The sequence below is a fragment of the Argiope bruennichi genome, chromosome 5 (assembly GCF_947563725.1).
Source record: "Argiope bruennichi chromosome 5, qqArgBrue1.1, whole genome shotgun sequence".
In the NCBI taxonomy this organism is placed as follows: Eukaryota; Metazoa; Arthropoda; class Arachnida; order Araneae; family Araneidae; genus Argiope; species Argiope bruennichi.
In genome coordinates this window covers 119,929,106-119,942,773 of record NC_079155.1, presented here as the reverse complement: position 1 = coordinate 119,942,773, position 13,668 = coordinate 119,929,106, and the positions used below count along the sequence as shown (strand labels likewise).

Genomic DNA, 13,668 nt, shown 5'->3' with positions numbered 1-13,668 from the left:
AATGCAGGAAAATATTAGCTAAAGCACTTGAGTCCCCATTGGAATGCCCTTGACTTGTTTATAAAAATTAATACCATATATATATATATATATATATATATCCATAACATTAATAACTAATAATATGCATATTTATATTCGTATTATTATTGTATACTTTAGTCTGGTTATTTTATTTTTGAGAAAGGGCTTATTTTATTAGAAAGAATTACCCTTGAAAGATTGATAGCCGAATACTTACGACAAATTGTTTCTGGATCTTTCAAGGGCGAAAAAAAAACATTACGAGCAATGTGTACCTCTACACCTTACATAGACATGAGACCTACAAAATTAAAGACGTAAACACCTTGTTTACATATACAACAATTTATCATTCCCGAATTTGAGATGACCACGTCACCTTTCTCAGTGACACAGGGCTTGCTGTAAATCCCTACAAAAATATTAATCGGATTTATTTTTAGAGAAATACGCTAAGATTGTTTTGACAGATTATCAAACATAATTACATTTTAGGTCATCTAATTTATGCATTGCGAATATTGGATTTCATTTTAAATATTTATTTTTATATATATTAGGTATCTAATTAGTATTCATGATTTATATCCATTTATATTTTATTATTCCTATTTTACATCTCAGACTGTTAATTTTTTTTTCGTTTAGTCTCAATATATTTGTGAGGAAGGGTTGTGCCGTGGGCGGGTAAATAAAAAAGAATCAGTAATAGGAAAAAATAACGTGACTTAGCCAAGGAGAGAGTAATTAATGTCTGAATGTGAAAAGCAACGTAAAGAAAACATCAGCCATCATTTTTCACGTTAAAGTGTTAAATGAGTATTATTCTATAATATGATGAATATGAAGAGTGTTTTATAGTTCCTTAAGCAGTGCAAAAGAGCACCTAAAGAAGTCGTGCATGAATATTCCTGTTCTATTATAAATAATTCTCTTCGCCATTCAACGTTATCATTTTTGACATTTTTCTCCACTGGACCATAATTGACCACTTTTTCTCTTCAATTATTAACAATGAAATAATTTGCATTTTTTGACTTGAACTATAAATAAAAAATATAGACAGAGCAGTACAAAATTCTTTTAGAGTAAAATAAAAGCATTTTTTTCATTATTTCTGATGTTTCAATTGTATGTAAAAAAAATCATGCTTTCTTTATTGCGTATATTTTAGTGTTCATTACTTTTTGTATCGCTCATTATAGATTCATGTGATTTGAAGCTGTATTAATGAGCAGATAACTGTCACATCTCAAAAGCAAAATTTTGATTCTAACATAATTTATCAAATTGAAAGTTAATATAAAAATTTATAGTGACTTTTAAAATGGAAACTAAATGAGTTTTTTTATAATTACTTTCTATTACATAATATAATCATTACCCTTTAGCTTTCTTAACGTTTTTATTCAATTTTTATTTGATTTAACACTATTTCAAAATAATTATTTTATTTTATTTTATTTATTTTTCTACCAAGCGATATACGTGAGCGTGTATTAGAGTACCAAAATACAATTGCAATACAAAAACAAACAAAACATAACATCAGTATTAATTACAAATCAGGGAAAAATAATCTAAGAGTTTGAAAGGCAGAGCGTATAATGTATCACATTTAATCAAAAGCTTAAATGTGATACATTATAGTATATATGACTTTTCAAAATAAAGCATTAAAATGTTAAAAAGAAATAAAAATTCACACATATGTTAAAAGAAGCAAAGCTAAGCTAATGAGCTAATATTAGCTAAATGAGCTCTCTAGTTCAGAGTTCGGGTTCAGCCATTTCTTTTCAATATAGTTTTCCATATTTAGGTATGGTGACATTTTTTATTTTTATTTTACCGTGTTCCTTTGTGTAAATATCCATCACTTTAATACGATGGCAATGAAAAAGAAAAAATCAGGGACGCTAAAATGGCAATTTAAGCCAAGCATGAAATACCTGAATCTATCTTATGAAATTGTGGCTAACATAAATTAGTCTTTTCTGCGAATGCGCTGCCTACTGGCCGCGTGTGAACCCGGCATAGCTCCAGATAATGTTCTCATTGTGGGACTTAGAGCTTTGAATCGGATGCAGACCGTCTCGGAAAATGAATGTTCTTATCATGGAAAGATTAAGCATCTAGCATTGAACGAATAACCAGTAGAGTTTAAAAACTTGCTAACTGAAGATGACAAACATCTTGTACAGTATGGGACAATATCGGGGTTGACGAGCGAAAGCGAGCAAGGAGTGAACCCTCCTAGTTCTTCAATATTAAAATTTTGCAATGTAATTGTTGTTGTTGTTGTTGTTTTCATTAAAAAATAAATAAAAACCTCTAGTGGTTCTTTTTTTTTTTTTTTTTTTTTTTTGCAAAATCAAATATTTAAGTAGTCTCACTTGTGCAATGGACTTTACTTGGTTCAGCTCTTACATTCATCGCATAACACATCCAAATAATTATTGGATCAGTTTTGCATTGTAAACTAAATAGATTTACTCGCATAGCATATTGATTCTACTCACAATATTGACTCTGATATTCGTAAAATAAGATTCAATAATAGCGTATTACCATAACTGTGACCAAATAATGTTTGCTGCCCTATATGTAAAAATGTGAAGCAAAGAGATGATTTTTAATTGTAGCTTATCTAACGCGAGATATTGTTTTTATTATTTTAGCGACTTCAGAAATAAATATCAATATTTAAAAAAGCGTCTCTAAAAAATAAAAAAGGGTTTAAAAAGGGCATTTTCACTTTTATAAACTTGTGATGTTCCTAACATCTAAAGAAGAATTTTCAACGGACTCAAAACCAACTCTATTTTAGGGAAACCCATTTATTTTCAAAGCGAGAATCTGACAGTTTATTGATAGTTTCGAGCGCAAAATTAATGAAGAGAGGCACTCTATTAATTCGGTGTGCAAGACATGCGTTTACTTTCGATCATGGGAGTTAAAAATATTATGTTTTTCAATACATCTTCAATGACCACCAGCACCAACAACAAAAACAACAAATAAAAAAGTATCAATCTTCTCTGAGCAGCTGCGGTAGCTGCCATCTTCGTCTTGGCATCCAATTTTTTTTTTTTTTTTTTTTTTTTGCTGCTCATCCCGCCAACGGAAGCCAGAAAAATGGCCTACAAATAAATACGCGACATTATAGTCAGGGTTTTGAATTATGGAGCGTCATCGCCGGAAGAGCTGGCCTGAACGAAAACTGATTACGCTCCACGACGTGTTTTCGATACATTTTTATGCCCTTATTTTCTTCTTGTAGCGCAGTGGGTTGTATTTTTTTATAAAAATGAACTAAAAAGTGCTAATGATTAGAGTTGTCATTTTTTTTTTCATACTTGTGACTGTTCAATAACTCTCTTAACTGTATTGTTTAAAAGTTCATTTGTTGAGAGAATCATTAGTGAAGGATTTTTTTTTTCTTTTTTTGTAATCAATTAATGACAGATGTTCCTCGTGTCCTTGTTTAATATATGTTTCATGTAACGATTGCTGTATAATTAATGAATCTCTACTAATAATAAAGGGTATCTGTGTTTATGTGTGGGGGAGGGGTTGTGCTCCAAAGGGCAGACTATTTTAATTTTAGTTACCTTCCTCTTAGATATGAGGATAAGAAGCTTCCGGAATGGTGGTGGGTTCTCACCGCCGTCGTGAATACAGAAATGGTGTGATGTCAGTTAATCCCTTCCGATGATAGGACTTGCCACCTACGTCAGGGGTTGCAATGTGGCTAGTGATGTCTCTTAGGTCTCAACCTTAGTTCCCATCAATACTGTCGCGATGTTCGAATCATTTAGATCTTTCCGTGAACCTTCGGACGGGTGAGAGTAAATGTTTATGATACTTTGTCCCTCGTATATAATTTGGCATATAAATGATTTAAAAAATGGGATTTTGCGCCTTGAGCAAATTTTTCAGTTGTTAAAAAGCAAGAGCGAAATTGTTTGGTTTTTTTCCTCGCTGATTTTGCAAAATATTTTAACGCAAAAACTATTTTTATGATCCTTAAAATTTAAAACAGACATAGTGCAAAAAATGTGTTTTTGAACTCTTTTTGTAGATATCATTAAATTATATTTAAACAACCAGGCAGGCAGATTTGCTCTAATTGATTTTGTTCCAAATTTGATAGAAATCTACAAATGTGTAAAGACCATATACAAAATTTAATTCGTTTATCTCAAAGCATTTTTGAGTTATCGCTTAGACAGACACAATGCAAAAAATGTGTTTTTTTTTTAATTCAGGGAGGACTAAAACCTAAAAAATCGTTAAAATCTCGGATTTTCGACGATTACAATACTTTCTCTGTGCTTCTTATATGAGAAAGTAAAAGAGAGAGAGAGAAAAAAAAAAGAAATCTATAAGGTATAACAATATTTCTTTCTTTGGTGTTCTTCCCGTAATGAGGATTCAACCCCTGTAGGAAGTCACAATGACTACCTCAACAGTGTGCAAATAAAACAAACAGTCTTTGTATTCTAAATGAAACTCCCTTCCACGTATCCTCCCTCCCCTAACTGTCCACGTGTCGTGGCCAATGACTGCGGCAAGTCGATTGCTCCTTTAATTTTCGTTTTCCGGTATCAAAATTGGATCCACAACGGTCTTTCCTAACGGAATTAAGACCTATTACACTCCAACAAGAGTGTTGATGAACTGGAAATTAGATTCTGGCCAGAGGGTCAGTCCAAAGCTCCACAACATTCCAGAGTTTGGTGTCGAAATATCACAGGAACGTGGAAGTTCTGAAAGAAACTTCGTGCAAGAACTTTTTCTTTTACTAGAACGTTTTTATTAAGGAAGACTTACAAATGTTAGTGATAATGGACGATCTTTATTTCGGTTTTGTCGATTTACTGGGACACTGAACTTTCACATTTGTCTACTAGTCTGATCATCTTTATTGTTGATTGTTTTCTTCATGCCATCAAAACCGGCATTCGACGAGAAGTTTTTTGAGGAATTAATTTTCTTACCCGGCGCGTTTTTAATACTAATATAATAAAATTTATTAAAATTATTATTTTTGGTCATTTTTTAGAGTTGCGAGAACATTGAACTTTTCCATTTCACTACAAATCTGAAAATTTCAGCGTGGTACTGAAGTATTTAACAATAATTGGCATTAATATCCATTCATCGATGTGAGCATTTCAGTAATTTAAATGAGTGCGAAACTGTACCAAATGTATAAATTGCTTTTTATAATGAAATAATATTTTATTTACTTATAATATTACTCTCAGAAATATTTATTAGTTGGAGTGAAAATCATGTATTAAGCAATTGATATTTACAACCGCTTATTAATTTTCACACCGAATATGGATTCTTCATTTGAAATTCCTGTGCTTTAAAATTTCATTGCGAAATTATAGAATGAATAAAAATATGTCACTATATTCGAAAACATTTATTAACAAACAGTTTTTTACAATATTGAACAATAAGGCTTTATTCCTTATTATAATAATTATTGAATTAAAAAACAACAAATGATAATTAAAGAAACGCATTTTTTGTAATGTAAAGTAATTGTGTAATCAATTACTTTTCAAAGTTGGACAAGAATGATCCTAATTTGTTATTAAAAACACCAAAGGAATTGCCAAGGAATTGTAACGTGAATAAATTGGTAGTTTTTAATGTGCATGAGAAAGTGCAACGAAAACTGCAATAATTTGGGATCAAGGCCGTTTTGAGCACATTGAGGTTGAACAATTCAGCTTTACATCAGAACCGTAACTAGATATTTAAACGAAGTACTCAACGAAATAATCTATCTAGAAAAAAAGAAAGAAAGAAAGAAAGAAACCACTTATTTACTGGTTAATCATAACAATTTTACAAATTTGCGGCTACTCAAATAGGAGTTTGTAATTCATTTCTATAATTTAATTTTTTTTAATATTCAAGATTTTGATATTATTTATTGTAATTTATCTTATAAATAAAGTGAACAAACTTGTATATTTAGATGATATTTTATATAAATAAATACAAAATAAAGAACTTATTCATATATGTCACGGTCAATGTGATTATTGTAATTAATTACGGTCAAGGTTATTAATACTAACTAGTCGTTATTAATAATAACCAAACTGGTTTGGTTATTATTAAACATTTTGCATTTATTTATTTGATTGTTATAAATATGTAAAATTTAATTCATCAATTAATTTTATTCGATCTATAATTTCTTATGTTATAATCTATAGATAAAATATTTAAATGATAAGTCTATTACTCGAATGACATCTTCTGTTCATTGTATAGTTTATCTAATTGTCTATATGAATATTTTTTGAACTGATATACATGTGTAAACTTTCGAATTCAGTGGTTGTCTAAATTTCAAACCCTAATCATCACACACACACACACACACACACACAAACACATATATATATATATATATCATATTTTTATTTATTTAGCGTTTATCATATTTAAAATTATAATGAAATAAGTTGTGTAGTTCTGTAGGCCTGTCGGCTACAACTATTTAGCCCTTTGGATAAGACATCTTTGACTTGTTTTCTCGTAATAATACTCCAAACGTTTATCATTAATTGAAAGTTAGAAATTGAAAACAATAAATTTTTTAAAATCAAATATACCGGTTTAATCAAACAATTTTTAGAATTAAAATGTCAAATGCGCAAGTCATTATAACTTGATAAACGTGAAAAGCCTTTTTTTTTTTCAATATATCGATAGATGTCAAAAAAGAAATTTTATATTCCAATAAAGTTGTAAATATTTTAGATTGACAAACTAATAATTGCATTTAAAAATGCATTACATAGCAATGGCATCGAGTAAGATTTCATTTCAAATAAAGCTTTTTCTTTCCTGCCACTTTCAAAATTTCCATTTAGTTTTTTAAAATTTGCAATTTTGTTCGCATGATTCTATTTTCTACGAAAACTCAAATGTTCAAACTCTTGGAACAAGATAGAAATCTCTTCTTTAAACATCGTTATAAGAATAATTGCGACTAATTTAACGATTTTATGCTCCATTTATTTTAATCTATTACTGCTACTGGGAATTCAGGGCCACGCCTCCGATCTCGTGGGAGTCAAAATTGCTACTATCTCTCCATTTTATCTTAAGATTTTTAAGAAAATCTTCTCTTTTGAAATATTTAATAGCTTCTTTGATTGTAAATTTGCATGTTAAATTCAAAATCTTCCCCAGTTAAGAGGTGGAATTGTCTAGTTCTTTGAGTTAAGATTTTTTTATATGTCCATTGACACATCTTTACTGTGGAATTTTTACAGTTGATAAATGTAAAGGAAATTTCGTGCGAAAAGTACGAATTAAAACATTTAAGGAAAATTAATTTTTAATTAGAAAGATTTATGTGCAGCAAAATTTTTTCGTATAATTTATGAATAGATTCTCTCTGCCTTTCTATTTAATCATCGTACGCTAAATACTTATTATCAGTTACAAATTATAGCATGGTGGTCCATCACGTGCTGCATATTGCATCTAACATTTAGAAAAGGAAGATGAATTTAAAAAAAAGATTACCGATAGTCTGTTTTCAGAAGAATATCGACAGTTTTAATCTGCAAGAAGGAAACGGGATCCATTATCCAAGAGGATTATCCATTTTCCAGGCGGATTATCCATTGATGAATGAAACACTAGGAGCCACTGTTTTAGAGTTAGCCTAAGAATAAGAAATTCTTTTTAATTGATTATTAGGATTTCTTAAGCTCTGAGAAACAACAATATTGTTACGTAGATACTTTAATATAGAATTCAATGACAAACACAAGAAGTAGAGCTAAACCAATTTATTAACTCAATTCTGAACTGAGAACACAGCAAAGTTTCAGAATACTTTTCTGGGGACAGTAAGAAAAGTCCAGAACACTTGTCTGGTAAACTAAAGAGATGTCCAGAATCTTCAGGAACATGAAATAAAGGAAAACATAAAATCAAGGGATTAAATATTTATACAAACTGTGAATCGCATTGTCTATAGCGGGATTCGAACTCACAATCTCTTGATTATGACATCAGTGCTATGACCATTCGGCCAGGGAGAGTCGGCTGCTTTTTTTAATGTGGCAATATATAAAATCAGTTTAGAAAAACGATAAAAAATACATATTTTTACAAACTGCGTAAAATTTCACAAGACAGTATTAAAGCCATGCAATGAAAATTATTAAAATCTTGGTTTCGTTGCTTATTATTTTAAAGATTGAATTAAAATGCATTTTAACTTGAATTTCTTTGCTCCTATTTTCCTTCTGTTATTTCTAATGCATTTATTCAATGAAATATTTTTGACAGGATATTCTCTTGATCAATGACGTTATGAATTCTCGATTGTCCGGCTTGTATCAAAACCGTATTCATGATAGTTAAGAATTTATAAGAATAGATGTAATGTTTAAAGTAAAATATAGAGGTGAACATCGTTTATTTTTAAATTGACTTATATTAATTGACTTATAAATTGACTTAATGGCACATTTATTTAATCATCGCATCATTAAATAGAAAATTAAATAATTAATAATATTTAGTTTGTTAAATATTTTTAAATTTATTATTTACATGTAAATTCGTTTCTTCAGTTTTGCTGTAGTTCTGCAATTGATTGATTTTATAACTAAAATAAATTTGTTTCCGAAACCGCGACGAATTTTTAGGTCCCTCTCTACTGTTAAATTTATTTCTAATATAAGAATTTTTGTATTATCAAATGTCATAAATTATTTGTTCTTCTTTAGCCTTAAAAATAGTACATGATTCTCATTCTTTTTTTTTCCGAATACGATTGCAGTCATTCCAGAATAACTTTGCAATCTACTCCAAAGCTCAGAGCACTTCCTATTATTGTGATATTTTCATTAATTTCTCGTTGAAAATTAATATGGCTGCATACTTTTGAAGGGGAGTAAGGGTGAGGAAACATGAGGCGTATTGTGTATGGCGCTGCTATAAGGATTTGCTTAGTTTTTTGAAACACTTTTATTTAATTTAATTTGTTTCATGCTTCTAATGATGGAATTTGCGATCGATTTTTCACTCATTTCTTAATATATAAAAATTTTGAAATTTCATGCACTTGTGTGTTTATGAAATAATATTCTATTTTAATATTTTCAGAATTTAATTATAAGTTAATCAATTCAATTTTGAATCCATATAAATAATTATTTTTTTCTTATTTAAAAAAAAATTATGATCCTAATAAAAAATCAAAATTTTCCTGACGAATTTATTAAAGTCTAATATAACACAAAGGGAGAAAAAATGATACGTTAGCCATGCTTCGTCACTGCGCTGAACCCTCAAGCATCAGACAATGTAGGAATCGCATCGTAGTATTTCCATATAGGTTAAAATTAATACATTTGTATATATACTGTTAAAATCTGCAATATATATAACTCAGTATATTCGTAAATTTCAATATAATGTTGAAATTTCAAAACATTATTCATTTTTAATATAAAATCTTAGAAATAATACATTTTTTTCTTTATCAAATAATTTTTTAGTTAAATTCTTGTCTAGATATGATATATTTTAGTATATTATATATATCCTTCCTGTTAAATGATAAATTTTTGCTCTCTAAATGAGGAAATTTATAAACATTCGTTATCGGAATATAACCTCAAAATGATGAAACGGTTCAAAATTTTCATAAACAAGTTAAAAAAAAATCATCGGATTTAATTCCGAACTTTCTGGATTGCTATGATTAAATTTAATACTTTACATAGAAAGTGCAGCATCACAATTTTTGTGCTATTGTCATAAAAAATACATAAAAAAAATATCAGTTACTGGGAAGTTTTCTTTTTCTTATTCATTAGGTCTTTGTACACATTGTTTAACTTATTACTACTTCTAAAAGATTTTTAATCATAACTTTTACTTTTAACCGTACATGAGCTCTTTTGCCATATTTTTAACTCTAAAAGAAGTGTAATAGAAAACGTTAGATTTATTTTATTAGTCTGTTAATTTGCTTCATTTAATGTTGTTCAATTCAGGCCATTTAGGCTTATTTAGCTAATATTTCTTTCGTCCCTTTTTTTTCTTCTCACTTCTCTTTTAATGGATGCGAAGATGTCACGTTCCCTTCAGTGAAGGAAGAAGCGTTTTTGTCGTGATTATTCATTTCCTGCTTTATGTGGAGCGGTTTTTAAGATTGCCCTGAAGGGTGACAATCCGTCTGATTGCTCAAGGAGCCGTTGTTGGCTGAATTTTCTATTTATTCCCTTTACGACAGAAGAGCTTTTCCTGGTGTTTGTTGCACGTGCAGGAAATGTTAGGTAACAGTTCCCCGTCAAGGTCTTTTCAACCAACTAGAAAAGAAAACTTTCGCTTGCTTAAAAAAAAAAAATTAAGAACTTATTTAATTGGCTGTTGCAAATAAAAAATTGATTTTTTAAAATTTGAAGTTCAGTAGAATATATCATTTCTTCATATATACTTCAGTAGAATATTTCATTTTAGCTAATTTTTTTAATCACACATTTTTGATTTTCTCTTAGGAGTTTTTGGATCAAACCTTTATTGATATGAACAATTGAAATTTTAAGTATTTTTGTTGTATAATAAAATCATTTACGCCTTTTGATAAAATATTTCTGTATATATTTTTTTGAGATTACTCTCTATATTATCTACTGTTTTTCTAATAATTCACATACATATTCATCAACGATTGTAAATCATAAATTTTACTGATAATGATGAAATTTATTTCACATTTCAAATGATGAATGAATTAATTTTTTTCAATTAGTTCTCATATAGTAATTAATATTTTGTAAATTGTTTTTTCTCTCTCTGATATAAATTTTAAACTCTCTGATAAGATTTTCAATTCATATAATAATTTATTCCTTTGTTTGACCTAATTATTATAGGTCATGGTTACGCTCGGAATATTGGCTACATAATGTCATTAGGACCGAATAGCTTCAAACATTTTCAACAACTTAAGTAAAAGAAATTCTTATAGACACAGCACGGGCGGTGGGCTTAGTTTAATTATATTATGTAGACATTTTGAAACAGCTAAGGGGTATTTGGATAGCAAGAAACTTCAAATTTCAACCATGATTAGATTACTTTGACGACACCAATCCTCATTAGTCAACTAATATCAACGGCTCTATCAAATTTTGAATCAGAATATTTATATTAGCATTAAAAAAATCTTTTTTTTTTCTCATTTCATTTTATTCAAAAACATTTCGTTTCTTAAATTACTTAATTTGTAATTATTATTGAGATAGGAAAAATTTTATTATTTCAGAAAAAAAGAACAACTGGATTCTCTCTTGGAGATAGGTTGGAGTTTTCAATATTTCGCATAAAATTGAGTGCATGTTATGCCAGACAATACACGAAACAGATAGACGCGTATAAAAATAATTGGGAAAAAAAAATTCTCGGTTTAACAGAATTTGTAGATTTTTTTTTCTCGTAAAGTTTCAAAATGCCCTACAGAGTCTGCCATACGATGAACTTCAGTGAGTTTCATAGACATATTTGTTATTAGCACACATTTTAAATGCATTCCTTCCCCTCCTCCTTTTGTTGGTTCAGATTGGCAACAGCAGGTTCTCTTACTTAAAATGATTTTTTCTTTCAACTTGTTACTAGTTAAGATATTCGAATTTAACTGCCATTTGAATTTTTTATCAAGCTTTTGAAAACATGAAAGTTTTATCCAGCCTTTATAGAGAATAAGAAGAAAAAAAAATACCTACTATATTGACTATAGTCCTGATATTTGAAGAAAATGTTATTAAGTTTATAAAAAGTGCTTTTTGGGATATCCTAATAAAGAAATCTGTATTTTCTTCCCCCCCCCCCGATAAACATTTGATGAAAACATGAAACATATAACCAAATAATTTAAATTAATGTAGTCCTTTTCAAAGTTTTTTTAGAGGAAAAAAATAACAAGTCCTAAGTAAGTCACATCTCGGTTTGTTGAATGTATATTTTCTGCTGATAATTTGTATTTACCCAAAAAGGCTAATTTATATTCTTCTACAGTATCTTAATAATATTCCTGTTAAATACAGCGGCTTTGAAATGATCGAAAAATAATTCATTAAGTGTATTTATATGTATTATAGAATCACAAATATATTTATATGGTATGGTATGTATTAACTCACGTTTTTATTCATTATTTTTTCTCTTTTCAAATCGTGTTTTTTTACCCGTCTAAAACTTTCTTACAACCTTTTTTTTTATAATTGCTTATAAAAGTATATAGGGGCCGCGGTGGCCTGGTGGTAAGGTCCCGGCTTCGGAACTGGAGGGTTTCAAGTTCCAGACCTGATTCCACCGAAGAACCGTCGTGTAAGGGGGTCAGTTGCACGTTAAATCCGTCATGAGCAAACGTCCTCCCGCTGGTGTGGTGCGGTGTGGAGAAAGGGGTGCCAGCTCAGGTGTCGTCCTCGTCATCTGACCGCGGTTCAAAATTACGAGGTCCGTCCCAAAATAGCCCTAGTGTTGCTTCATACGGGACGTTAATATAACTAAACTAAACTAAACTATAAAAGTATATAAGTAAACATATTAGCATTTCTGAATATATATAATAAAAAAGCAATTATGTCACTCGTTTTCAAAAGCCTTGTATCGTAACATTGTGAACATGCGTCAAGAAGGTTTTCCTAACTGTGTTTAATATTATATGTCAGACCTCCATTTAAAAACAAATGTTAGAGTTCTTTTTTTTTTTTTTTTTGTCTCGAATTACCCGCATTTTTCTTTACATTAAACATTGATTATACATTCACTGAATATTTTTAAGAGAGTGGAAAGTAACGTTTTTCGTTTTTCAGCTCCTCCCAAGTGGATTAAAGAACCTCAAGATGCTTCCGTTGGTCTGGAAGGTCGAGTGAGCTTGGATTGCGAAGTCCGGGGGCACCCGAAACCCCGAATAACGTGGACAAAGATCGATGGTAAGTTCTGCAGATTGTCTTTCTAAATATTCTCTATGAAGATGATGGTGGACCGCGGTAAGGTCTGGTGGTAAAGTCTCGGAATGAAAGAGTTTCAGATCCGATTTCTACCGAAGAACCGTTATGTAAGCGGGACTGGTGCACGCTAAATCCGACGGGGCCAAATGTCCTCCCGCTGTTGTGGTGTTTAGAGAGGGGGTAGTGCCAGCTCAGGTGTTGTCCTCGTCGTCTGAACGCGGTTCAAAATGACGAGGTTCGTCCCTAAATAGCCCTAGTGTTGCATTAAAACGAGACACTAATATAACTAAATCAAAATCTGTGAAGATAATAGTCGAATAACAGTGATAATCTTTAGTGATATATCCGGGGTTGTTCCGGATTAAAATAATTTCATCCCTATAACTTTATGACGAAAATTGCACAATTTTTCGCTGCAACTCTTTTTTATTGACTTTCCTTTGCGCTTTTCTTTGTCGTTTGACCATTTGGCCAGCGTCTAAATTTCTCTCTTCTTTTTGAACCATTTGGCATGAAGTCAGCAACATTTTGAATTTTATTTTCTCCCCCCCCCCTTCCATCATTATTACAACAACAAAAGAAGCTCCTTCATAAGTTGATTTCCGTTGTCATGAAACGAAGT

General features: G+C 30.2%; 1 protein-coding gene across 3 annotated transcripts in view; it reads left to right on the top strand.

Annotated features, from left to right (window-relative positions):
* LOC129968437 (cell adhesion molecule DSCAM-like) overlaps positions 1–13,668 on the top strand; it is a 101,006-nt gene that overhangs the window by 39,477 nt on the left and 47,861 nt on the right. The window contains exon 3 of one of the 3 annotated variants that reach the window (XM_056082296.1): positions 12,909–13,028. The exons of the other annotated variants lie outside the window; for them this stretch is intronic. Within the exon in view, the coding sequence (XP_055938271.1) occupies positions 12,909–13,028 (120 nt within the window). The remainder of the gene's footprint in view (positions 1–12,908; positions 13,029–13,668) is intronic. 3 annotated transcript variants of the gene reach the window in all.